This window comes from Serinus canaria, chromosome 14 (genome assembly GCF_022539315.1).
Source record: "Serinus canaria isolate serCan28SL12 chromosome 14, serCan2020, whole genome shotgun sequence".
NCBI lineage: Eukaryota > Metazoa > Chordata > Aves > Passeriformes > Fringillidae > Serinus > Serinus canaria.
In genome coordinates, this window is record NC_066328.1 from 2,090,663 (window position 1) to 2,118,007 (window position 27,345).

General features: G+C 46.4%; 1 protein-coding gene across 2 annotated transcripts in view; it reads left to right on the forward strand.

Moving 5' to 3' along the window:
• Window positions 1-27,345, forward strand: part of CLUAP1 (clusterin associated protein 1) — a 60,006-nt gene that overhangs the window by 25,312 nt on the left and 7,349 nt on the right. For both annotated transcript variants that reach the window (XM_050980270.1, XM_030229935.2), the window contains 2 exons: window positions 13,659-13,731; window positions 24,478-24,582. In XM_050980270.1, coding sequence (XP_050836227.1) covers window positions 13,659-13,731; window positions 24,478-24,582 — 178 coding nt within the window. The remainder of the gene's footprint in view (window positions 1-13,658; window positions 13,732-24,477; window positions 24,583-27,345) is intronic.

Genomic DNA, 27,345 nt, shown 5'->3' on the forward strand with positions numbered 1-27,345 from the left:
ACATTTTCAAGGTGTTTTCTCCATACTGTGGTTGTCCAGCCCCATGTGGCTGCTGGTGTTGCCCTGAGCCTCCTGATGCTTTGCCTGCTGTGGCAGTCCCAGGGAGCAGTGCTGGGGTGTGATCAGTGGGAGGCTCCTGCTGACAAATCTGTGTTCAGAGAACTGCCAGGCTCGTGTTGAGGCTGAGCCCAACAGTTCATTGGTGGGGAAGCACCTGCCTGATGTGGGACCTGCTGAAATATATGACAAATACACAATTATTTGGCCATTAACCCCTGGAAAAGGCAGAAGTCCACACATGACTTGTCTTTCCAGTGAGTTTCTCACACCTACTGACAGCTGTCATGCACAACTTACTCCTGGATCCAAGGAACTGAAACAAGGGCCTTTTGTCTTTGCAGTTTCCTTTGCTTCCTTTACCTCTTTTATTCTCCTCCTGTTTCTTGGTGCTGTTCATGGAATTCATCCATCTTCCTGCAGTTCTGTGCCAAGGTATGGATTTATGAGCTATGTCTCCTCAAAGATTGGGTCTTATTTTTCTGCTTTGTAAAAAGATTCAGCCCAGTTAATTCACTTTTACCTTGTTTCTAAGATGGAATCGTTTCGGGTGTTTGGACACAAAAGCTGTTAGAACTTTGGCTGTTCTAAAAAGCCCAATTTTCAGGGGTTTTTCAGATTTGGGGGTTGAAGTTCTCTCTGGATTATAAATGAATGCCTCTCTTTTAAAGGACAGCACGGGCTAATACAGTTCTAAAAGGTGGTTTTGGAATTAGCTTATGTAATGCCAGAATAACTTGGCAATTTCCTTCAATACTTGCCTTTTCCCTGGAGAGAAGGTGTTTATTCTTTCTTGTGCTTCACAGAGGACACCCCAGAAGTACTTTCCTCTTCAGCTGCTTTCTCCTAAGGTATTTCAGACTGCTTTTGTGCTGTTTGTGTGTAATCTCAGCTGAGGAGTGCCTTGAAGTGCAGGACACGGGGATGAGGATGTTCTTAGCCATTCAGTCTTTTATCTTTGGTTTGGGACTGCTTAAGCTGCCTTTCTTTTCATCATTATGGAGTTTCCAAGGGCATGTAGAGAGAGAACAAAGGGGAATGGGTTCAAACTGAAGGAGGAGAGGTTTAGATGGGATATTGGGAAGGAATCCTTCCTTCCCTGGGAGGGTTTGGAGGCCCTGGCACAGGGTGCCCAGAGAAGCTGGGGCTGCCCCTGGATCCCTGGCAGTGTCCAAGGCCAGGGCTTGGAGCAGCCTGGGAGAGTGGAAGGTGTCCCTGCCATGGCAGGGGGTGGAATGGGATGAGCTTTGAGATCCCTTCCAAACCAAACCACTCCATGATTGAATCTGTGGATTATCAGTAAACAGCCCTTCTTGGCTGATCATGCAATTCCAGATAAACAGACTGTGTTGTGATTTACCCTTTGCAGCCTGCCCTCCCCACATAAAATCCCCTTTTCATTAAACTCTTTTTTAGCAGAGCTTCTGAATGTGCACATAATAATAAATAGGGATATCAGTTCTGCCCCACTCTGAGTCTGTGCTTTTTGCACTGAGCTAAATTCACCATTCCCACTGTGACAGCTGTTTGCTGCAATAGCCAGCACAAGGTTAACATGAAAAGCAGCTGGTTCAGTCTTTAATCTTCTAACTAATGTGCATTTGAATTATGACTGCTTTAAACATTTTCCAGGTGCCAGGAGAGCGCTCCTGGTGCAGCATTGCTGGACTGTGTGCAATGTCAGATGTAAAAGTAAGCACAGGCTGCTCAATTGTTGGTTGCTTCTATTTTGGCATTTAGTTCAGTGTGCAAGGGTGACAGCATTGGTGCACTGAGACACAGAAAGCAGTGGGGAAATGTGGAAAAAATGAGAGCAGGGGGAAGGGAATGCACAGGACGAGAAGGGGCAGTGGAGCGTAGGAGGAAAGGACAAAAGAAATTATTGCCTGAGAAAAGATGATCACAGAAAGAAGCTGGAGATGGAAGGTGGGAGGGTGTGTGGAGAGTGCATTAGGGAAGATAAAAAGGTTCTGTGTGCATTTATTCCACTGAAATAAAATTCTGCAGTCCCCTGCCAATACCATGGCAACTGCCCTGAGGGAGGTCATGCCTGCCTGCTCCTGGGGCTCTGTTGATACTCTCTCCCATTAAAGCTGTGGGAGAACTTTTTGGGAAGTGCAAACAGTTGAGATCAGTTCAATTATCTCAGTCAGATCAACTCAGTGCTCAAAGATCTGTGTTTTCATAGGGATTATCTGGTTATCTGATGTGCCAGGTGGGTGACAAACTTGCCTTAGGATCCCAGATTTGGGGCTGTTTGACTCACAGCTTCAAGTTCTTAATGTCTGACACACTCCAGAGCTCATTTTGTCACAGAGCTAGAGATGAAACAAGAGATTATTGAATCCCAACTCACTTACAGGCTTTTCTGAGCAATGGAAAAATTCATATTCTGCTTCCAGCAGCCCCTGAAGTGTAAAGAGGTTCCTTGTGCCTCAGGGCTTGGTGCTGTGGTTGGCTATGAACCCCTTGTAAAGGTTTCTCAGGCTGGTTCTTTCTTGCTGCTGTTATAAATCTGTGCTAATTCTTTTATGAATTAAATACTCTGCCCTTGGGGAAGGAGCACAGAGAGGATGGGCTGAGTTTTGTAGGGTGAGTTTGTCATGAGAGCAGCTGTTTCTGTGAAGGGTGAGATGTAACAGCTCTCACTGACAGCATGGCTTGGAAATCCATGGATGACTGTCACAAAGAGAAATCAGAACTTTCTGATCTCTAATAAATTCAGTTCTTAACTTGTCTCACTGAATTATTTGTGCAGTGACTCCAGTGGAGAAGGCAATACATGAGAAGAGTCTCCAGTGCATTCCAAAGTGCTGCCTTGTAGCTTTTAAATCTTCTCTTTATCCAGCTTCATTTGGGAAGGAGATGAATAAGTGTGTGGTCCATATTGTGGTCTTCCTTCCTTCCCTGCATTATCCTTTTGAATATTCACAAAGACTTTAGATGACTGAATTATGTAACAAAAATCACTTGAAATTCACTCAGAATAGGAGACAATCAGTTTACTTGAAACAACACTGATCAAGGAGATCAATTTCTATTTTTCCCCAGACATCAACATTTAAATAATTGAGAAACATTTAAACAGGTTGAAAGAAAAAAGCTAAAATAACTCTTAATTTAGGACTGATGTTTGGTGCTTTGCACCAAATGACATAAGTAGGTAGTGTTAAAATTATGTACAGGAAATTGAGGAGGTTTATGCTCTGCTGCAGGTACTTAGTGAGGAAAAGGAGCTGTGAGAGTGGCATTTTGATTTGCATAAACATGCATAATCTGATTAGGTGCATAACAGTGAGGTCTGAGTCTTTCAATAGAAAAATAATTCTGAATTTTCTGGCTGTGTGAGAGCAATTCCTCACTGAGTTCTGTGAGATGTGGAACGCTGCACGTGTGGAAGGTGCCCCTCTGAGATAAATCTCCTGGCAGGGGCTGGCAGGGGCAGTCACTGCCCTGTGCAGTCCCTGCCCTCTCCTCCCAGGGCTCTGGGATCCTTTGGAGAGGACTCTGATGTTGGGATAACCCACGGGCCCAGCTCTGCACTGCAGCAGCTATTCAGCAGGGTCACACATCAGGACCAAGGAAAAATAAGAAATCCCAGGAGGAACTGCACCCCTTTCTCCCTGGGGGCTGGGATCATATTTATTCTGCTGAAAATCCAGTTCCATTCCCATTTGCACTTCCCTTGAGCATGATGTAGTTCCAAAATCAATGGAAACCTCCATTGCAGGACACTACATTGTGAGACTCTCCTGGTTCTTTTAACATTTGCTCAGACCTGTGAGTCTGAGTCTCCTCCTCAGGCTTTTTTTCCATCTGTGAGAGAACTGAGGAGGAACCTGCCCCATAAAGCAGGGTCTGAGTGCCCTTGGTAGTGCCACATTCCCTGGAAATCCCTGCTGGTGGCCACCTTCTACTGGGAAACTCCAGAGTGCATCCTGCATCTCAGCTCCTGCTCAGCCAGCAGGGTGCTTAAACCAACAGCTCTAGTTCCTTAATCCCTGGAGTAACCTGGAGTGGAGCTCTCCTGTCCCTGCTGTTCCATGGAGGAGAGCAGAGCTGTGGAAACCAGAGAAGCAGGAGGTGGGAGGTGAAACTGCTGGTGTTGTCCATTGCCCAGAAATTATTTGCTTGCTCTTTTGTGTTAAAGAACCCAAGCCTGATGGATGAACAGTCCTAGAGGCAGTGCTTGTCACCTCCTTGCTAAAGAGGTTTGTGTGCATCATTACTCACCTGCACTTCCTTCTCCATCCCACCCCAAGAGATGTTTGAAAATAGTTTTGTTCCAGTGATTTTAGGAGTAGGTACAGCATTGTCCTGGGGAGCAGGAAGTAGGAGTGCAGATGTTTTCAAGCTGAAGAAAAACAGGTCTGTGATTCCTGTGCTTGGGCTCTGCCAAGAGTTAGAGAGAGGCTGGGTGGTGCTGCCGCTTATTTGGGTGGGAGATCAGGAATAAACTGAAGTGTTTGTCAGCCCCCTCTTGAAGATGCTCTTGCTGTGAGAAATGGGGGCTGTACTGAGCTAATTACCTCAAGATAGAAGGCAGCAGAGTCCATTATCAGTTCCTGGAACCCTCAAGTTCACCAGCAACAGCTGCCCTTTAATGTGGTAAACACTCTCCTTGAAAAGCCAGAACAGTCCTGACCCCCTTGAACACTTGAGCTTTGTGCCACAGGCAGAGATCATTCAGGAGTTGGAGTCTGGCAGGGATCAGGCAGTGACTGCTCTGTGCTGCTGAACAAGACACTGCTGTGCCTCCCAACTTCCAATCAGTGTTAATTTGGATGATGATTTCTTCAGGCACTGCAAAGTGACCCCAGAATTGTACATTAATTCAAATAAATTACACATCCAAACAGGATCACTTGTAAGCTCACCACAATAAAGATGAAATCCATGAAGGCAATTTTCAATGAGCTGTTATTGAGCCATTAGAATTCATCCTTCCCACAAAAGCAAATAGGAGAAATGGAGAGTTGGCATAGGGGAAATTTGCATTGTATGTGATGCTGAATCCAGAACACATCTGATACACAGCATAAAGTCCAGCTTCTGCCACTTTATTTCAGGTACTAACTGCTGACTGGATTGCTGTGTTATTCCTGACTTGAAGCTTCTTGTGTGAAAGGATTTTGAGTGGAAAATTCTGGGCAGAAAATGTTCGTCTGGATCTCTTTTTTAACTTCTTTCCTTAGTTCTGTTTAGATTTCTCTCAGTGCTGGCAGATGATTTAAAGGCCTGTGCCCTGCCTTGGTCTCATGCAGCCTCTCCCAATGCCTTCCCAGTCCTTCTGCTCCTGTGTCTGCACAGTCCTGCTGGGCTGTGCCCTGCCAAGGGCACTCACACAAATCCTCAGCAGGGAGCTCAGTGCTGTTTCCTTGGATGTTCTGCTCTCTTGGCTCTGACCTGTGGTTCCTGGATGGGTCAGGAGGATTTCTGACACCACAGAATGGTTTGGGTTGGGAGGGACCTTAGAGCTCAGCCAGGGCCTTGGGCAAGGACACCTTCACCAGCCCAGGGTGCTCCAACCTGGCCTTGAAATGAGCACAGCAGTGCAGAGAAGTATTTGAGGTGGAAAGTTTTGAGCTGGGCTTTGTTTGTTGTCTTTAAACCTGCTTTCTTAGTCACTGACTGACTCATTCATTCTGTCCCAAGCAAGGTCAGCTGTGGCATCAGGCTTTATCCAGTCCAGACCCCAGGGCCTCCAAGGACAGACTGCAGCTCTTGGGGCCAGCTGTGCTCTGTTAGATCATTCCAATAGCAAACATGTCCTGTGCACAGTAAAATGGGCAGAAAGGTTCTATAATGCATCAAAAGTCACTCCAAAATCGTGCCAGGAGGAGAGCTACTGGATTAAATGAGTAAATTACTCATTTACTGTGTGAGGACACGAGGGCAGAGCTTAGAGAGAGGCAAAGAGAGTTCACACAGAGCATGAGCTGGCCCAGGTCAGCAAACACATCCCACAGGGTGAGAACAAACAATGAGTGATCTCCTGTTGTGTTCCCAGAGGGAAGGTGTTGATGTCCAGGTTGTGGGGTGTGCTGTTCCCTTCCCACTGCACTTCATCCATGGGTACTGCAGGGCTGGAGCTGGCTGAAGTCAGGACTTGCCAAGTAATTCTGGGAGCTTTAGGAAGAAAAGTGTGAGAAATGTTCAACCAATCTGATTTTAAAACAGTTGCTGTGGGCTGGTTTTGAATGCACTTCACTGTCTGGCTCTGTGCAGCCTCAGCTGCTGTCTCTGTGAGCTGCATTTGTGTAATTCAGCCAAAAATCCCATTTTTTCCTGGCTCTGCCTTCTGCTACTCGTGTGACCCCTTGTGAAGGCTCTGCTGGACACCTTTCTCACACATCCCTGATGGAATTTTTCCTTCTTAAAGACTTTCCCCCAAAACAAAGTCATCGTAGCTGGCAATAGGACAAAGGGAAATGGCCTCAAGCTGTGCCAGGGGAGGTTCAGGTTGGATGTCAGGGAAAATCTCTTCACAGAGAGGCATGGGGACATGCAGTGGTGGGGTCACCATCCTTGGAAGCATTCAAAAAAGAACTGGATGTGGCACCTGGCTCATGGTTGACAAAAAACCCCTTGATCTCAAAAGTATTTTCTAATCTTAATGATTTTGTGATTCTATGAAAACACATGCTGGTTTGTTTTTTTTTTTGACTTTGATAGCTTTCCTTGATGAAACATTGGCCTCACATCAGAAAGCATTTGTGCTTTCCCCCTAATTTTCTTGATGGCATGAAAGATGCTCCATTAATTAACACATTTGTCCTTGAAAAAAGGAACTTTTCACGGAACTTCTGAGGTGTTTTGATGACTCCTCTTGATGAAAGTGCCCTTTAGCAGTGATCTAACAGGTCTAATTGATTATTCTGATAAATGTGAGTGCTGGAGCTGGTGTGCCACAATTTATTAGGAGACCCCATATTTCTGTAATTCCTGTGGGATCACAGCTGATTCCTCCTTGTGTGTTCCCTAAATGGATGCACTTGTGTTCTGGCACACGAGATGGGATCCAACTTGTTTTGCCTTCACAAGGAACATTCCAGAGCCTGTCCACAGTGCCCTGTTTCTTGTCAGCATCATCATCATCATCACCATCATTCCCTGCCAACCTCATTCAAAGCCCTGCTCACAGCTGAGCAAGCCTGATGGTGAAGGTTCTCCTGCCCCACTGTTTCAGGTGGGTCTTGTCTCTCTCCCACTATTCCTGAACAGAATAAAAAGGAACAAATCCTGCAGCACTGCAGCCAGATCTGGTCAAACATAATGAGAGCCATGGTCCCATTTGGAGCAGGAATTTTGGGGGAGGTGTTAAACAGTAGTGCAGCATCCAGGAAACATCATCCTGCTCTTAGAGAGCAGCTCCAGCTGGATTGGTACTCCCTGGTTCCAGGAGCTTCAGTCCCTTTCCTGTTGGCCTTGGCAGATTTCCTGTCACTGACAATTGTCACATTCTCGTCAGGCTCCTCATGATTTCTCCTCATCCTTTATCTCCCTCCTGCTGAAAGAGTGGCCACTCTCTTTCCAAAAGCAGCTGCAGGAGCTGATCTCAGGTGCTTTGTTCAGTTCACAAAGCAGGGAGCAACTGCCCAGATGAAGTCAAGGTGAGCTGAGCCTTTCAATCCAGCAGCAAATTGGTTCCCTTCCTCCAAGGGTACTCCAGAGCAATTTAAATCACTCCAGAAAAAAGCAGAAGGAAACACTGTTTTCCCTTGCTAAGATAAAAACATTAGACAGTGAGATTTCTGGGACTGGGAGAGTGTCTGAGAAGAAAAGGAATAGCTAAGGCAGAAATTGAAATGCTTGATCCAAATGCAGAAAGTCAGTGAGCTCCAGTTGTTGTCCTGTGCTTTTGTACTTACTCCCTTCCTATTTCACCTCCTTCTTTCCCTTTCCTTTCTGTTTAGTGGTAATTGTGTCTGCCAGCTGGCTGCAGGACACAAATTCTTTATATTAAAAATCCTGCTGGTGTTTTCAAAAAAAAAACAACAAAAACTTTGAGGTTAGCTAGAATGTAAAAAGTAAAAGAGAAAGCTGAGCTGTTTTAAATGGTCAAATACTGCATCATTTTTATTCTTCCTGCTTTTGAGCTGTCAGAGTTGCTGCTTTGCCATCTGCAGGGGCAGAGTTGTCTTCAGTCTCATGATTTCTCATAAATTCCAGCTTGATGTTGTGGTTTAACCCAAAACTCAGGAACATCAGGAGCACCATAAGGACAGGGATGAGGGGCTGGCAGTCATGGGGCTCATCTAAATCCTGCTCACTGGCCTTGAGTCAGTGGCAGAGCAAGTTGTCTGTGGGTCTCCTGCTGGATGTTCTCCATGGCCTCTGTTTAAAAACAAAATCGCCCCAACCACCCCTCCCAGCCCAGAGCCAGCACACTGGAACCCAAAACTGTTTTACCTGGGCAGAGAGCAATAGATCAGAGCATATGAAAACATTCTGACACAATTTATTGCCAAGACTTTCAGAGTCAGGCGGAAAATCATCTGCTTTGCCAGTTGAAGACTGAGATGCAAAGTATCTGAATTGTCCCATTCCAGCTCCAGTCTACAAAAAAACATTTATCTTGTGTTCTGGGCAGGTAACATTTCCATAACAACAGAAAATGGGCATGAAAAAAGCCCAGTTGACTGTAAACGTAGGTGAAACTTATTTGATTTAGATTCTTTGTGTGTCACAGGAGGGTTCTGCATTTCCTGCTGCTCTTGTCTGTGTGGGTTCTGTGTCACCAAGGGTCTGCAGGGAGGGTGGGGACATCACTGGTGACTAAGGACACCCTTGACCTGAGAGCAGGGCCAGGTCATTAGGAGTGAAAAGTAATTCTGAGCTGCTGGGAGGAAACTTCTGCACCTATTGGCCTCTCAGCCAGTGGGACAAGCTGCACATTGATCAGTCTCTCCCTTGGAGATCTTCAGGAGCCAATAAGCTCCAGCCCCGAGTGCTGGGGTCTGATCCCATTGCTGGTCCTGCTTGGAGAAGGAGGTTGGGCTGGAAGGTCCCTTGGAGCCAGGGTTATTCAGGAGGTCTCAGTGTCAGACCTGCCTTGCTGCAAAAATTGGCAAAAATTACTCCTTTGGGCAGATTTACACCCAGGAGAAGCTGCTAAATGTATGGAGGCAGAGAAGGAGAATTTCCATCTGTCTGTGCCTAAAGCAGGATTTTCAGTCCCAGTGATCTCTGGTACCCTGAAAGCCCTGGGAGTCTCTGAAGGGGCAGGTTTGTTTGGATTTTGTGTTAATTGGCACTTAAATTGTGTTGAGCTGACACTGTGATTCCCAGTGGGAGCTGCCACTTCATTTGACAGAATTCCCTTGCAGAGGATGATGCAGAGAGGGTTTGCCTGCTGCAGCTCCTGCTCTTTGGTTACTGCAGAGACTCAGCAGGGGGTTAAACAGTGCCTCCTTCCCATCCAGCATCCCAAGGCACTCAGGCTGTCCCTGCATGAGCACAGGGACACATCTGTGTTTTCATGGAGCTGTCACCCTGTCACTGCAGGGAGATGTGACACTTGAGCAGCCCTGGTACAGCCCTGTGTGTTCCAGGAGCACCTGCAGTGTTCCAGTCCATCACCCCCAGCTCCTGTGCCTGCCACAGCTCAAGCAGGAACAGCTCAGATCAGCACAGGCTGAGCTGCCATAAATCACATCTGCTGAGGTGCTGTCACCAGGGAAGGTGGGAGCTGCTCAGGCCCAAAAATGCAGCTTTGATGATTGCAGGCACTCAAAACCCTTAAAACATCAAGTGATAAATTTTGGTTACTCTCTAGATTTTTGAATTGCCATCCCTTCTGCCCCCTCTTTGAAGATGTCACTTGCTAAGGACAGTAACCAGCAGTTCACTGATGCTCTCCTGGTTCTGACTGGTTTGGAGCTGACTGGTTTGCTGTTGCTGCAGTTTTGGATCAGCTTCTGCAGGATGTGGCAGGGATGGAGCCAGGGGCTGCTTTGGAAGGGAGGATGCACAGGCTCAGCAGGTCCCTTGGGCTGACAGTGGCATTTGACCAGCTGTGCATCAAGTTATTCACAAACCTAAACCAGCAGAAAAACAACATTTTTCCTGCCAGTTAAGTGTCTGGACTGCCTTGCAATGAGATCAGCTGAGCTGCTGGCAGCAGGAAAGGCTGGAGGAAGGGGAAAAGTGGCTCATTTGTATGGGTAAACATTCTTTTAGCCTTCATTTCTCTCATAGTTTCTGTTCATGAACCCCATCTTCTTCACCCTGCTGTTTCCCCACAGGTGCAGCATCCCATCCTCCAGTCAGGACCTTGGGTAGGCACACTCTGAGCTGCACTGGAGAATTTACCTGCCTTAATTTTGTTTTGCTGGGTTAGTTTGCAGCAGGTTCCTTTTGTGTCACTGCACAAGTGCTTTCCTCAGAGCTGGAGAGTGGGAGAAGGGAAGGAGCAGGGCAGGGGAGCTCTCATTTGTCTAAATTGGAATTGCCAGCTTCAGCTGTCGTGGTGTGTGCCTGGAATTGCAGTGCTAGGCAGTGATTATGTCTGTGCTGATTATTCCACTGCTCTGTGAACATTCTGAATGTGCTTCCTGGCTTATGAATTTGTCCCCATGACATTTGGGAAATGTCCTTTTCTTTTTATCCTGGTTTTTCCTTTCTTTGCCATATGCACTGTGAGGGCTGTAGCAGCCACTGGGGTTGGGATCCAGGTGGGGGATGATCCCTCAGGTCCTGGGGACAGAGCAGGGGGGAGGCTGCCTTGGGAATGCTGGCAGGGGATTATTTAAATCTCTGACCATATTTAAACCTCAGGGCTGGCTGAGAGGAGGAGGTAAAGAAAAAGATGACAGCAGTGAGGCTCAGTGAGGCAATACTGGGACTTTCTGATGCAGAGGGAGGCCTTGGAATGACCAAAGGAAACACTGTTGGCTAGAGAACTCTGAACATTTTGCCAGTTGAATTTTGATCATTTTTGAAGAGGCTTTGCTGGCCCTGAGGGGGTGGAGAGTGTTAATCAAGAAGGAAATCCTAAAGGAGAGCAGTTTCCTCCACGGAGTATTTAAAATGTTTTGAGTCCACGTGAAACGAGTTAGATGCTTGTGTCTTTCCCTGGCTTGTTTTTGCAGGAATTAGCTTCTCCCTGGAGAGCACTCCCATCACTTTGAACATTGCAGCAGTCCTCTTGATGCCACTTGCTGGTCCTTGGGATTTGGCATCCTGACTTTCGTGCTTTATCCCCCTGCACACTGTCACACCTGCTTCAGTTTCTCAGGGTTCTTCCTTTGGTCCCAAGGATCCATTGGCAACATTCCTGTCTCTGCTGGCACTGAGTTTGTAGAGCAGACAGTTTGTGTCACTGTCCAAAGCAGATTTTTGGATTTATTCCTTGAGAGAAGCATTGAGCTGTGTTTCTCACCAGCTACAGGTGACACATCACTTCCACTTGGGGACATCTTCCTGCAAGCTTTTTCAGCATGAATTTCAATTCCCAGGACAGGTATTTCTGCCAAGTTGTGTTGGACCATTCCAGTCTGTCCCCAGGTCTCTTTTTCCAGCAACTTCTTCCAGTGCTGGGTGGGCCTTGTGGCGGTTTTGGGGTCCCCTGTTGTGGGGAAATCTTGGGTTCCTGTGGTTGAGATGAGCCCAGGTGATAGAAAGTCTCTTTTTTCCAGCCCTGCTACCAAAGAAGAAGTTGAGATTCCTCAGTTCTGCTTTCCAAGGCTGTTTATTTTCTCTTATCTGTTCCATTCTCTCTCTGCTCTGCTGAGATCTGTCCAGCAGGTCGGGTTGTGGCACAGTCCCTGCCCTGGGGGTGGTGTTGGCTTTTTATACTAAAACCTACCTATGCTTTATTTACAATAATTTCCCAATACCTATCACCTGTGTTAGACAGTCTGTCTCTGCTCCAAACCAATCCAGAGGTGCCACCATCACAGCAGAAGATGGAGGACAAGAAGAAAAAAGGACAGGACACGCAGATTCCTCCCTCTTGCCTCTTGAACCCCCATTCTAAATCCCCAAAATTCTGCTTTTCACCCTGTGACAAATTCACTGTCATTCTACTCAAACTCTTGTGGCTTGTAACTCCTCACACAAAGTTGGGAATTGTTTCCATGGCTAAAATCCAAGGCACAGGGGTCTTTGACTCTGTGCCAAGGTCTCTGAGCCCCCTGCCAGGGTCTCGAGTCCTCCAGGGCAGCCAGAGCAATGTCCTGGGTTCTGACAGGGGGGAGTGATGAATCTGACTCCATGTTCTTAGCAGGCTAATTTATTATTTTATGATCTATATTATATTAAAGAATGCTATTCTAAACTATATTAAAGAAAAGAGAAATGACAGTCACAAAAGGTTTAAAAAGATACTGAAGAAAAACTCGTGACTCGCCAGAGCCTCAACAGAGCTGGCTGTGATTGGTCCTGAAGTTAAACCAATTCACATGAAACCAATCAAACAATGACCAGTTGGTAAACAATCTCCAGACCACATTCCAAAGCAGCAAACACAGGAGAAGCAATCAGATAATTATTGTTTTCATTCCTCTCTGAGGCTTCTCAGCTTCCCAGGAGAAAAAATCCTGGCCAAGGGATTTTTCAGCCAATATGACAGGGACAGGCCTTGGAGGTTCCTTTCTCAGCTTCCATACTTATGGAAACACATTTCCACAGGAAAGTGTCAAGAGCTTGTGCTCCATTCCACATTTCATGATCTTCTTCCTTTCTTCCCTCTGTCCCATGGATATTCCAGCTGAGTCCACAATTCCTTCCCACAGTGCAGTGTAAGTGTGGAGGGCTGATCACATCAGAGCAACTTTCAATTAGAATCATATTTTGCATAGAAAAATCAAAGGCTCAGAAAAATCTTATTTCAGCCTACAATTAATTAACTTTCCTCTGCCTGACTGGAATTGAAGAGACTAAAATTAGCAAATTTTGTGGCTAAATCTTCTATCAGCTGTTGCCACCTGTTCTTGTTGTGGGTTCTGGCTGTGCCTGAATCTGTGCACTCATATCTTACCTACTCTATCATGTTTTATTTCCTCTTCACCATTAGCATTACCCAAATTTAAGCTAAATGTCATTAAAAATGGGCTAGAAAGGTCCCATTCTGTAACTGACCTTCATTTGGTTGGTTCTCTTTGCACCAGAGTTGTTTAATAAATAATGGTTTAATAAATAATAAATTTAATTTAATAAATAATGGTTTGATAAATAATAACTTTCCCAGCTCATTGAGAGGATTGTTTACTCCAGTTTGGTTTGGAGCTTGGGAAGGTGTGGATTTCTGCTTTGGATGTGTGTCAGGAAGTGCAGTCATTTCACATACCATCTTGGTGTTTAATGGACTGTTGGCTGAAAACAGCTACCAAAGTCTGCTTTTCAAAGCATCAGCTGGGCTGCAGACAAATAAACTGATTTTCCATGGGATAAGTGATGTTTTACCCAGTGGGGATTTAAGGTTGAATTTCAGTGCACTGCTTGACCTGGCCTTTATATCCTGTCCCTCACAAAATAGGCAGGAACTCCATATTCCAAATCAGAGCTGGTTTTCCATACAACAGGACATTTTAGGACATTTTTTAGTCCCATTCTCCCTGTGGCAGCTTTCCCAAGGCAGCTCTTTCCTCCTCTTGCAGGAAGCAGCCAACATGCTACGTCTGATCCAGAACAGGCTGAAGGAGGAGGAGCAGCACCTGCTCAAGAGTGGAGGTGAGTGGCATTCCTTCACCTCCTGGAGTAGCAGAGGAGGTGCTGAGTGCTGCCTGCTCCAGGTGGAAGTGTCCACTTCCAAGGTGGGGCATGTGGGGTGATGACAGAGTCAGCAGGCAGGGGCAGAACAAGTGGAATCATGACAACTTTGAAGGATTGCTGTGGAATGTTCCTCTGGGAAATGTTCTGTGGAAAGTTCCTCTGTGGAATGTTCTTCTGGGAATGTTCCTCTATGGGATGTTCCTCTGGGAAATGTTCTGTGGAATGTTCCTCTGGGAATGTTCTGTGGAAAGTTCCTCTGTGGAATGTTCTCTGGGAATGTTCCTCTATGGGATGTTCCTCTGGGAAATGTTCCTCTGGGAAAGTTCCTCAGGGAAATGTTCTACTGTGGAATGTTCCTGTGGGAAATGGTCCCATGGGAATTTTCCTCTGTGGAATGTTCCTCTGTGGGATGTTTATGGGATTATCCTCTGGGTAATGTTCTTCTGGAAATGTTCCTCTGGGAATGTTCCTGTGGGAAATGGTCCCATGGGAATGTTCCTCTGTGGAATGTTCTTCTGGGAATGTTCCTCTGGGAAATGTTCTGTGGAAAGTTCCTCTGTGGAATGTTATGTGGAAAGTTCCTCTGTGGAATGTTCTTCTGGGAATGTTCCTCTATGGGATGTTCCTCTGGGAAATGTTCCTATGGGAAATGTTGTGTATAATGTTCCCCTCGGAAATGTTCCTCTGGGAATGTTCCTGTGGGGAATGTTCCTCTATGGGATGTTCTTCTGGGAATGTTCATATAGGAATGTTCTGTGGAATGTTCCTTTGTGGAGTGTTCCTCTGTGAAATGTTCCCCATGGAGTGTTCCTCTGGGAAATGTTCCCCTGGGAAGGTTCCTCTGTGGCATGTTCCTCTGGGGAATGTTCCTCTGGAGAATGTTCCTCTGGGGAATGTTCCTCTTGGAATGTTCCTCTGAGAATGTTCCTCTGGGGAATGTTCCTCTGGGGAATGTTCCTCTGGGAATGTTCCTCTGGGGAATGTTCCTCTGTGGAATGTTCTTCTGGGCTGTGGGTTGTTCCCCCTGCAGAGCTGAGCATTGACCCCAGCCAGCCCCTGAGTGCTGGGCACTCCCAGAGCAGGTTTAGGTTTCCTTTTCCTGCTGCCAGCCCTGCCTGGGCACACAGAGCTGTCCCAGCACCAGGGCAGTGCTGGCTGAGAGCAGACTTGGCCAGAGGGCTCCTCCCAGCCACTCCTCATGGAGGTGAGTGTTCCTGCTGGCTGTGCCCCCTCACACACAGGGGGTGTCCTGCCAAACCAGAGTGTCCTGTCGGGCCCAGTCTGGCTCTGTGTTCAGAGTGATTCTTTTTGACACATCACAACTCTCCCAGATGAAAACTCACAGCTTAAAATCCTCTCTGCTGTCAGCAAGCTTCTCAATAGGAACCACATTTGCCTCCCTGCATTTGTTTGATTTAATGGACCTGAAAAATGGGAATGCAATTAAAATTTGGGGGGTTTTTTGTTTTCTTTTTTCCTGAACTACTTCTTAATGAGGATCAGAAGGGAATTAATGACCTCTTGAGACTGTAGAAAGCTCACAAACCAGATGCTGCTCTTTTTGAGCCAAACACCAGCCAGAACTTCATCATGAACTACCACTGGGAATTTAATATTGCAGTCTGAGCATTTTTATTTGATACTTGGAGAAAAGTTAATTCTCAGGATCAAAGGGAGAGTTCCTGAAAGCTAACTTGAGTAAAGACATAAAAGTTGCACTTCACAGTTTGTTTGGTGGCTCAGATTTTCAGAGCAAACTCATGAAAGAGGAAATTCACTGATTTCTGCCCATCTTCGATCTCATATCAATGAGGTAAAGAGTGAAGAAGTTTCAGCTGAAATATAGGATTTGTAACATAAATTACAAGCAGGTGGAATTATTTCAAGGATTTATTTGCATGAAAAAGTCCAAGTCCTGCTGTCTTGAGAATTTTTGGGGTAAAAAAGTTCAACAGGAGGTGGACATCAGTCCCCAGTAATTGGCAGTGTGAGGTATAACATGAAAATTTGCTGCCCTGCTTTGTCCTTGTCTGTGGATTTTCAGCTGGAAAACTGCTCTGTCATTTTCCATCTCTTAAAAGGAACTTTACTTTTCAGTGACTGATTTAACTGCCACCTAAAAATGTGATTATTACTTTTAATGACCTCAAATATTACCATAATACTTCTTAATTCAAGTACCAAAGTGTCATAATTAGCATTTCTTCTAGTGAGAAGAGCACCAGGATCCTGCTTCCCTGAGCTGCCTCATTTATTGCCTGTCCCATCACCTTGGCAAATCCTCTCATCTCTGTCAGCTCCACCCTGCCTTGGTCTGTGAAACTCTGCAGGGATGCAGCTGACTGGAAATTTGCCTCTCCAGGGCTGTTTTCCAGTCAGGAGCACAGAAGGTCATTAATGGAATGTTTAAAGCTCCCCAAGACCTCAGTCTGCTCACACTTAACAACCTGAGCTCTCCCCTTAGAGCAGACCCCCCCCCTTGTAATTAATTAAATGCTGCCCTTTAAACAATTCAAACCCAAGAGATTTGCTGTGCTGAGAGAATGCAGGAGTTGGTGTTTTCCATGGCACAGTTTGTTTGCAGAGCAGCTCTGTTACCCCAAAAATTCTCAAGACAGCAGGACAGGACTTGGACTTTTTCATGCAAATAAATCCTTGAAATAATTCCACATTCTTGTAATTTACTTTACAAATCCTATATTTCAGCTGAAACTTCTTCACTCTTCCTCATCCCAGGGAAAATGCAAATTTGGCACAAGAGGAAGCACAGACAGAGCAGCAGGGTGGGCTCAGCACCTCTGAGCAGCTTTGCCCAGCCTCCCCCAGGGTTAATCCTGCCCCTCACACCAGGAACAGGAATCACCTGAGGGATGAGAGCATTGCCAGGGTCCTGCAGCTGGACCTGGCAGGGATTTTATCAGGCCAGCTGTGAGGAAATGGTGAGAGGTGCTGCAGCCTTTCAGCTCTTTGGAGTCTGGTGCTGCATGCTCCTGAGAGGATGTGCCCTGGAAGGAGCCAGGGAGGGAAGAGTAGAGAAGGACTTCACCATCACAAGCATCTTTGTGAAGCAGGTTTTTGGAGGAAAGAACATTTCACAGAATCCCAGACTGCTTTGGGTGGGAAGGGACCTTAAAGCTCATCCCACCCCACCCCTGCCATGACAGGGACACCTCCCACTGTCCCAGGTGCTCCAAGCCCTGCCCATCCTGGCCTTGGGCACTGCCAGGGATCCAGGGGCAGCCACAGCTGCTCTGGGCACCCTGTGCCAGGGCCTGCCCACCCTGCCAGGGAACAATTCCTTCCCAATTTCTTGTCTAAATTGATCTTCCTAAGGTTTAAAACCATCACTCCTTGTCCTGTCACCATAGACTCTGCTGAATACTTTATTCTTCCACTTAACAGTTTTGAGTAATGCCCCTCACACAAAGCAAGGTGCTTTTATCCAAAGTTTTATTCCATCTTCAGTTTGTTTGGAAACTTTGGACTATGTGGTCTGGGCCTTCCACCCTGCATACACCAGGATGGTTGAAGTGGGCCCTGCTCTGCCTTGGTTTTGCTCACACAGCAGCTTCTGGATGGAGGGATGAGCTCCTTCTGTGCTCAGGGCAAGCTGGGCAGGCTGGCCTGGCTCTCCCACTCTGCCAGGGCTCCCTGGCTGCTCCTGGAATGTTGAGTGAGCTGCCTTGGAACAGGTTCATTGCTTCCCTCCTCAGAGGGGCTGCAGGGCAGGTTCTCTCCTAAGAGCTGAAATGAGAGATGCAGGACTCCAGGGGCTCTCCAGAATGCAGTTTATTGTATCCAAGCTGTTCCAGCAGTCCAGGGCTGTGGGTGACAGAGCTGTGCCCACAGCTGTCAGCTCCAGCTGCAGGCAGCCCTGGAGACCCTTTGGTTTTGGTTACAATGCATTCTATACTTTTCTTTGCTGAGCACCTTAACACAGTAGAACCAATCTATCCCTGAACTATTACCTATAGCCTGTCATAACTACTCTAATTCCCATATTCATGTAACCATTCTCCAATCACTCACAGTCAGTACATTACAGTTTAAGCTAGAAGTTGTTATTCAGTTTTCTTACAGTAGAAATTTCTAAGACTTTTTTTCTACTTCCACATCAGCAGGCTTGTTTGCCTGTGCTTTCCTTCTGCTTGGTAAAAACTTCTTGTTTGAGGTGGGTTTATCCTTTGCTCTAAGTCATACAAACCCCTTTAACTCACACACCCTTTGCTCCTTGGTTATCCACTCAGACTGGCTCAGCAATTCTTTTCTTCTACATCAAAACTTGCTTCCATCTCTATTCCTTCATCAGACTCTACGTTTAAAAATCTTTCTGCTAAGCACACACATCTGTGAGACTTTCTTGTCAAACTTTCATCCTTCCCAACACTCTCCCTCTGGTAACACTGCCCCTGGGAGCTGGACAGCACTTAGTGAGCCTTTCCCAACACTGTGGGCTGTGGGTGGTGGTAAATTTGTTGCCATTAATTGATGATAAAAGTCAGCATCCTTCCTGCCCTGTGAGCTCTGTTACTCTCATCTACCCACAGCATTGATCAGCTCTCTCATTGTCTGGGTCCCCTGACCTTATCTCCTGCTAATTTGGAAGAAGGGTTCCAAATTAACATTTCAGTGAAGCTGCAGGAGTTTTGGAGAGCTCTCAGTTGAGTTTCAGGCTGAGAAGCCTAAATTCTGTTTCTCATAAAGGAGAGCTGTGGGATGGAGGTTGAGTTGTGCAGGTCTGTGTTAAGAATAAAAAAAAGTCCATGGATATGGTACTCACATAAAACTGGCAACATTGTTTAGTGTTACTGGTCAAAAGTCTGGTGGGGTTGTAGGGGTTTTGGGGGTTTTTTTTGTGTTTTTTGGGGGGGAAGATTTTGGGTTTTTGGGGGGGTTGTTTGGGGTTTTTTTGGGGGGGTTGTTTGTTTGTTTTGGAATTTTTTTTTCCTTCCACACATGTCAAGTCAGCTTTTGTCTCTGACAGAGCAGCTCCATAAAACCATTGCACCAAAAAAAAACCCAAATAACAAAAAACCAACACTAAATTGTCTGAAATACTGTTCTTAAACAACATAAAGATTTTGAACTCATGCTACAGATCAGGCTCTGAGAATTATCTGCCTGATGAAATTGCACATCATTAAGTATTTGCAGCAGTATAAAAATGTCTTTTGTGCTGAGCAGGGAGGAAGTTGTTATTTTTCTAATCTTTGCTTGGCAGAAGATGCTCTTGGAGAGGCTGATGCAGGCAGTGATGTCTCACACATCTGCTGCCCCTGTGCCGCATCCAGGACTGCTGCCATGTAACAAATCCAATTGCCTGAAACTTGTTAATGTCAAAGTGACACTTGGAACATTGTCTCAGACACTGCTTGGAGAAGGCTGGAGATGGCTCTGCTGTCAGGTGTGGGTACTGGATGCTCTGGTGCTGGATTGTGGGAGAGGAGAGGCCAGGGAAAGTCACTGACCACAGCAGAAATTCAATTTATTCTTCAGGTTTATCCAAAATTGCAAAAACTTTGTTGAGCTGAAAGGAGCAACCTGGAATGTTTCTAGACTGAAATATTTTTTCAGACTCTTCAGCTTATTGCATTTACAGATCTTTCTTTTTCACTTTTTTACACACTTTTCCTAATGCATTTTCTCACATTCTTTAAGAGCTTTTTATCAATTTAAAACAAGACAATGCAGAATTCCAGAATACCAGAGTGGTTTGGGCTGGAAGGGACCTTAAAGCTCATCTCATCCCACCCCCTGCCATGGGCAGGGACACCTCCCACTGTCCCAGGTGCTCCAAGCCCTGCCCAGCCTGGCCTTGGGCACTTCCAGAGATCCAGGGGCAGCCACAGCTGCTCTGGGCACCCTGTGCCAGGGCCTGCCCACCCTGCCAGGGAACAATTCCTTCCCAATATCCCATCCAGCCCTGCCCTCTGGCAGTGGGAGCCATTCCCTGTGTCCTGTCCCTCCATCCCTTGTCCAAAGTCTCTTTCCACCTTTCTTGTAGAAATATATATGAATTGTGTTTTTTAAAAAGTAAAATATTTTGTTTTGACAGTATAAAAACAGAAACACTTTGATTTATTCAAGATATTTCCTTTCTTTCTTTTGGCCACTGCTGTGCCCAGGATTAATTTAAATATGGGGAAGAATTTGCTGTAAAACTGAAATTTTCAGTGCCTGTGCCACTTTCTGTTGTGCTGCTCCAGTCAGCCCACCCTGCACCCTCCTGCTTGGTCTGTGCAGTGAATAAACATTGATTTCCCCAGCTTTTGGAAATCTGCACTGCTGGAATCTTGTTCAGCAATAACCACAGGATTTAACTGATGCTCCTGGGTGCACCCTTTCTGCTCCACAGCTGATGCTTTAAAATCTGCCAGCAGACCAACAAAAAGCCCCATTCAGCAGCTGTGGAGTTGGAGGGGTGACTCCTGGATGGTTCCTGGGTGATATTGCTGGTGCCTGGACCATCCATCTTCTTGTGAGAGACACTTGGAACTGGTCCACAGGAGCTTTGTGTGGTGCTTGGTGGGTAATTGCAAATTCATGACCTAATTTAATAGCGCTTGGATGGATTTTTGGCTTGTAAGACTGTTAGAAATAATTCTGGTCACCAGATATGACCTCTTGATCAAATGGGCCCAAAAATAACCTAACTGCTCACTCCTGCTAGGACTCCAAATCCCAGTTCAAGTGGAGCTTGTCATCCTGAGTTAATTTTAATTGTTTCAAGTGGCTGACACCTCTTGGTTCCCCAGGCAGTGGTTAATCATCCTCACTGATAAATTGGGAGTTTGGGTTCTGTAGCTGGACCAGGCTGGATGGACTTGGAGCAGCCTGGGTTACAAAGTCCCTTGCAACCCAAATTATTCCAGAATTCTGTGACCTTCAAATGACCATGCAAGGTAAATCAGTGCACTTAGAGCTGCCTCTCCAACCTTGTTGTTCTGAGTGTTGCTGTTGCTGCCCTGTTTTTGGCTGCACAGCTCTGAACATCCCAAGTTTTCCATGGAATTCCCAGCAGTTACATCTCAGTACCTGGCTGAATTCTTCTCAGAGATGGCTGAGAGATCTCAGTTTTGTGCTAAGGACAAAGGACCTTCCCTCCAGATATTTTTCTATCCAAGCTTTTCTGTCCAAGCCTTTCTTTCCCTTCAGCCTGCAGAGCTGTGGGTTTAGGAGTGTGGTGGCTGAGCCAGAGCCTGGTGCTGTGGGTTTGGTGTGACAGCAGGGTGGGTTTGGCAGAGCTGAGGCTTTCAGTGGGCACTGGGCTTCACTCTCCTTCAAAACACATCAAAATCCCCAGTCCCACCCCCTTTGGGTTTTGCTGTTCCCTTATTTCATGCTGTTTATTCACTGGATTTCACTTGGGATCAAGTGGCTGTCACTTGCCCATTTGATTGTTCTCCTGATGTGTTCTCACCCAAACCAGCATCCTGCTGGGTGCAGTAATTGCTGTAGAGCAGTGCCTGTGTTTGCCAGGCAGTGATTTTCTGAAATTGGACACACTGCACAGCACTTACAGCTAATTCCAGAGCATATCAATAAACAATGGCCACTGTGCTCATTATCCTCACCACAGTAACTTCTTATTTTACAGCTGGATACCTTTACTTGAATATTGATGCAAACTACCAAATCTGCACTGAAATCACTGCTAGGTTATTAAATCATGGTGCTTTGCCTTCAAGCATTGCAAATTACAAGAAATTAAATCATTTCAATGTAGTATTATCTGTCCAGGTATCAGCTCTGGTTTTTTTCTGGGAGCAGTGGGAGCAGGAACAAAAATCCCACCTTTGGAGATCAGTGGAACCAGGATGTATTTTTTGTGGCTGGACAGCTTTAAAGGAAGCTAATTTAGTTGACTGAAACCCATCTTTATGAAATAGAAATGTTGAAATGAAGGGCAAGTGGGGTTTAAAATCCCAATATATCTTCTCTCAGGCTGATATTTGGAGTGTTTTCTGTGCAGCAGAGGCAATCACAGCATGGGGAGATGGGCCCAGCACAATTTACAGACTTGTTCTGCTGATTACCTTTTCATAATAAAAATACAAGAGCTGCTTAAAACCTCAGTCTGGAGCTTCTGCAAGCTGTCAGCTTGGCCTCAATTGGGGCACATGGATTGCTGAATAATAATAAATAAGTCTGTTGTGAGAATTCCAATAATCCTGGTGTAAACCCATCTAAATCTCATAAGCCAGCTCCATTCAGTGGGTTCTGTACTCCATGTACAAGCACATGGCAAGTTGTGGTTGATTATCTTCATTGCTTTATGCTGATCCTGAGAAAAATCTGGGTTTTTTTCCTAAGGAATGTTCCTTGTCTCTTCAAAAGTGATTGTAGTTGGCTGTGCAGTGGTACACAAATGAGATTGTGGCTTCTTCTAGGGCAATAAGTCTTTTTGCATGTTGTTAAATGAAACTTTCTGAGCTGTCACTTTTTATGAATACTTTTTAAGAATTTAAGAATATTTTGGTGAGAGCTGGGCACACTGGGTGTAGAGTGAGGGCTTGGTGTGGAACACTGCCTAGGACAGGTCACACTGGGCTGGTGTTTAATTTAATCCTGATAAAAAGCCTGTACTGAGCTTCTCTTTCTCTTGTATATTTGAAAACTTTCTTAGCACTGTGCTCTGGTTCTGTGTCCTTGGGATTTAGGCTCAGCACAATTCAGCTCAGCTGATAATTCAGGTTGTACATGGGCAGAGCTGGGCTTGGTGATAGCAGCCTTGGGCTGGACTGGAGCAGTATATTTGGTTTTGGGGAGTGAAAAAAGTCCCTTTCAAGAGGGAGCAGGAGGCTTGGAGGCAGGAGTTTGGATATTGCTGAATTTGCAGCTGTCACTTCTCTGAGCCCCTGGCAGGAGTTCAGTGCAGTGATGCTCTGAGCTGGGCTCTGTGCTCCAGGATTGCAGCCAGCCTGGTCAAGGGAAACCCAAACTCTTGCCATGGATCCATAACAGGATTTATTTCAAAGTCACAACTCAGCAGGAAAAGTGCTCTACTGTGGTTATTGGGAAGAAACTCTTCCCTGGCAGGGTGGGCAGGCCCTGGCACAGGTGCCCAGAGCAGCTGTGGCTGCCCCTGCATCCCTGGCAGTGCCCAAGGCCAGGCTGGGCAGGGCTTGGAGCAGCCTTGGACAGTGGGAGGTGTTCCTGGACATAGCAGGGAACAAAATGGGCTTTGAGGTCTCCTCCAAGCCAGGCCATTCCATGACATGCTGGGAGTTCAGGTGATGAATTGATATTTTCATTTGGCTGGAAAGGCAGTCCAGGTTTTTTTAAGGCACAGGGAAGAATTTCTTCCCCCTGTCCCATCCCACCTTGCTGTCTGGCAGTGGGAAGCTGTAGCTCCCTGCTCAGCTGGCAGCTCATGCTCAGGAGAGCCCAGACAGGAGCAGGAATCACAGCTGGGCATGGAATGGGAAAGTAATCCCTGCAGCATCCTCAGCTCTGGGCAGTGCTGCTGCCTAACAGGAATGACAAACCTGAAAGGGAGCAATTGCTGCTAAAAATAAAATAAGTAACCAAGAAGGAGGGAAAAAAACCCACAAAATAAGAATGAGGGTATTTTAGTAGCAGTAAGAGCCATCACAGATATGATAAATTCATTCTTTAATATATTGAGCACAAACTTGGATCCTTTCTGGAAGCTCCTCATGGTTCCTCCTAAGGAGTTTGCTCATGCAAGGCTGAACAAAACCTCAGTTTCCTAAAGGCCAAGCAAACAGAAGCAGCATCCAGGTCACACAGCAGTGAGTGATTCCCTCACTTGCCAAAGAAGAAAGTGCAAATAGAAATTGTAGCTAACTCTGCTGGAGCCTTGTAATCATACCAGGCTGGCAGATACTTCCCTTGCCATTATTATTTTCTCATTAACTTAATATTGCAGTGAAAAAGAGGATGGGAAAATGTCAAATATTTGTATATTGTCTGATAATTAAATACTGCAAAGATGTGTCAGCTCATTACTAATCCTAATTAAAGTAGTTATTTCCATTTTCAGCTTGGACATGTGTGTAATTAAATGTACCTGGGAAAGAATTGCCTATTTTCTCTAAATAATCAGCAGCAAATGTTGCTGTGCTGGGTCCTCCCTTGGGGTCCTGTTGGGTTTGTCCTGGCACTGGACTGGGAGCTCTGCTTTGGATGGGGAGAAGCAAACAAAGGCAGATGATGAAAATATCTGAAGAAGTTCCTGGTCTTTGGAAGCTTCCCTGTCTCTCCAGCATCTTGGCTTTGGCTGGAGCTGCATTCCTTTATCTGGAGATGTGGGACTGGGCTTATCTGGAATTAAATGAAAGGCAAATAGTCCAAGGAGATGGGTTTTGACATTGCTGGTGTCAGGGTAAAACCTGGATGATAAACACACATTTCCCAAATGCTTTCAAAGAGTTTTATCTTTAAATCACTCGCTGAAGTAGCAGCTGCTCTTCATGCCCAGAGGGGGTGTTTAAGGAGCACCTTTATGGTACAGCCTGGGATTGTCCCAGGGCTCTTGTCTCCAGTGGGGGCTGCCTTGGCTCTCCCTTGCTGAAGGATTTCTCCTTGGGATGTGGAGGTTGGCCATTTCCCTGAGCTGGAACTCTCCATTCCTCTCGGGCTGGAGCAAAGGTAGAACTGCTGCTGTCTCCTGTATCCACCTGCTGCTCTGGGCTGGGGCTGCTCTGGCTGATGTTAACAGCTGCCTTTGTGTTTCACCAGGTAATGATGACTCTGACATAGAAATCCAGGAGGATGAAGGCTCTGACAGCGAGGGGGATTTGCAGATCACGAGGCACCAGATCAGCACAGAAACTCTCCTGCCAGGTATCCTCACCCCTCCTGAGCTGCCCTGAGCCACAAGGATGTGCTGGAATTACCTGAGTAGCTGCAAATGTGAGAAGCCCCTGTCACCCTTCAGGATCTGGGCACTGCTCAGCTCTCAGGAGCTGCAGGAGGATTAAAGCCCTGTGGGAACAGCAGTGCTTCCAGGGGAGCAAATGCAGGATTATTTACTGGGAAAAACAATGACTGTGTGGGGAAAATCCTGCCTTGCTATTGCCTTCCACATTCCTGAAGCAGTTCTGTGCAAAGCCTTAGGGAGGCAATCCCATTTCTTTTTGCAAAACATTTATTTCCCTGTAGCTCTTGCACCTGTTTCAGCTGAGAAACCTTCAGTGAGTCAGTACAGCCACCTGCACTGCCTTGGCACAGGTGGAGCACACCTGAGCTGCTGCTCCCAGGGAGGGATGTCAGCCTTTTGTCCTTCTGTCCTTCTGTCCTGCTCCCTGGGGAGTGCAACTGCAGCCTCTGCTCCCACTGCTCACAAGCAGCTCAGAGAAATTGCTGGGTGAGGGTCTGTGCTTCACCCAGGTGGGAAAAGAAATGTTCTACTTAGTCTGGAGTGGAGCAAACACAGCCAGGAAATCAGGGCAGTTCTTCTAGTTAGCAAAATAAGGGATTGTGAGCTGCGAGCACAGAGCTCTGGGCTCTGGAGAAAGTGCCTGTGGGGGGTTCCACGTGCCACCACTGCTGCTGGAAGCTGTTCCTTACATAAACTGCAAACATGTGGGGTTTTGTAAGTGCAGTTCTGCTTTCCCCTCTCTGACTGACACCAGGGAGAGAAGCTGATACTCTCAACTCAGTGTAATTCAAGCATTTTTATCCTCCCTTCCTCTGTTTCTCTTGAAAATTGAAAAGTCTTGTTAAATGCTAGAAACACTGATATTCTCTAAGGAATATTTTACATTGGCATTTCTCAAGGAAAGGTTTGTACACAGGTTTTGGAGCTTTGGAAGGGACCCTGTAGCTGTCTGTGATGCTTCATCTCAGAGAACACCATAACCTGAGTCCCTGCTGCTCTTAATAGCAGTTTTGAGTTTAAAGTTGTAGATATTGCTGCCAGTAGATTCTTTTTTTCTAGGAAGAGCTTTGTTATCAATAATTACCCCTAATGGAAACTCAGCTCATCAGACTTTAAGACCTGAGATAAATGTCAGAAGCAGCAGCTTCTTTAAAAAACCAGGGCTGAATGTTTGCTATTAAACACACCACAGATCTGCTGCTATTCTTCAGCAATTTGCATTGAAGATGCACTTAATGATCAAGGCAGCATATCAAGAACATTATTTGTATTAATTACTGCTTTTTTCCTTGACTCAATTTAAGATATTTCAATCACTTTCTTTTGAAGCTTTGTGTTTTCTTACATGGTGATGCTGCTGAGCCACGTTTGCTCTCAAGCTGAGGAGAAAGAGCCCACTGTGCTCAGTCCCTGTGCCTTCTGGGGTGCACTTTTCTATCTTTTTTTGCATTCTAATTTCCATCTTTTACATCTCGAATTCCCAAGTTATCAGTGCTGGGAGATGAGGCTTCCTCCCTCTCTCTGTGGTGGGCAGATATTCCAGTGTGTTTTGCCATTATAGAGGCAAGATTCTCAAGGAGAGATAATCCCTAGTTTTCGGCCACTTGGTATAATTGAGAAAAATCAGCACTCTCACCCTCAAGAGCCCTTTCATCAGCTCTGTCTAGTTGCAGCAAAACTCAAACTAAATGCAGGTTTGACAATATTGCTCCTGGTTTTATTCTTTCAGCCAATTAAAACACTTGAAGTTGTAGGATTTGGTTTCCCATGGAGCAGCAAAGAGGGAGCTGGGGGAGATTTGTGGGGTGCAGAGAGAAAATCAACCCATGCAGAGAGGGACAGGCAGGAGCAGCTGGAGGAGGAACTGGAAATGGGTTCTGGAGCTTTGACCTCAGTGCTGCTGGGTCAGCAAACATGGCACAGCCTGCAGCAGGGAAGCAGGGAGGGCTCTGGTCCAGGAGGGAGCAGGGAGGGGAGAGTTCCTGGCTGGGGAGCAGGGGCCAAGCTGCAGGTGCTGCTTGAGGGCCTGGGAAAGTGCAGCTTTATTGTCACAGTGTCACAGTGACAGGACAGGCCCCTCCCTAAGGGGGGTGTTGTAAACCCACGTGTCACTGAGCATTTGCTTTTGTAGATCAGAGATTACACTGATTTATCACAGAATCACACACTACTTTGGGTGAGAAGGGAATTAAAGTTCATCCCATCCCACCCCTGCCATGGCAGGGACACCTCCCACTGTCCCAGGCTGCTCCAAGCCCTGCCCAGCCTGGCCTTGGACACTGCCAGGGATCCAGGGGCAGCCACAGCTGCTCTGGGCACCCTGTGCCAGGGCCTGCCCACCCTCACAGGGAACAATTCCTTCTCAATATCCCATCCAGGCCTGCCCTCTGGCAGTGGAAGCCATTCCCTGTGTCCTGTCCTTCCATCCCTTGTCCCCAGTCCCTCTCCAGCTCTCCTGGAGCCTCTTTAGGCCCTGGCAGGGGCTCTGAGGTGCCCCTGGAGTCTTCTCCTCTCTAGGTGAGCACCCCCAGCTCTGCCAGCCTGGCTCCAGCCCTTGGGGCATCTCTATGGCTCTTCTGGACTCTTTCCAAGAGCTCCACATCCTTCCTGTGCTGAGGATGCCAGAGCTGGAGGCACTCTGGTCTCTACATTTTAATTTTAGCATTGTCAATGTGAATCAAATTTCACATCCATTTTTATTCTGTCTGGCAATAGATCTTTGAGGC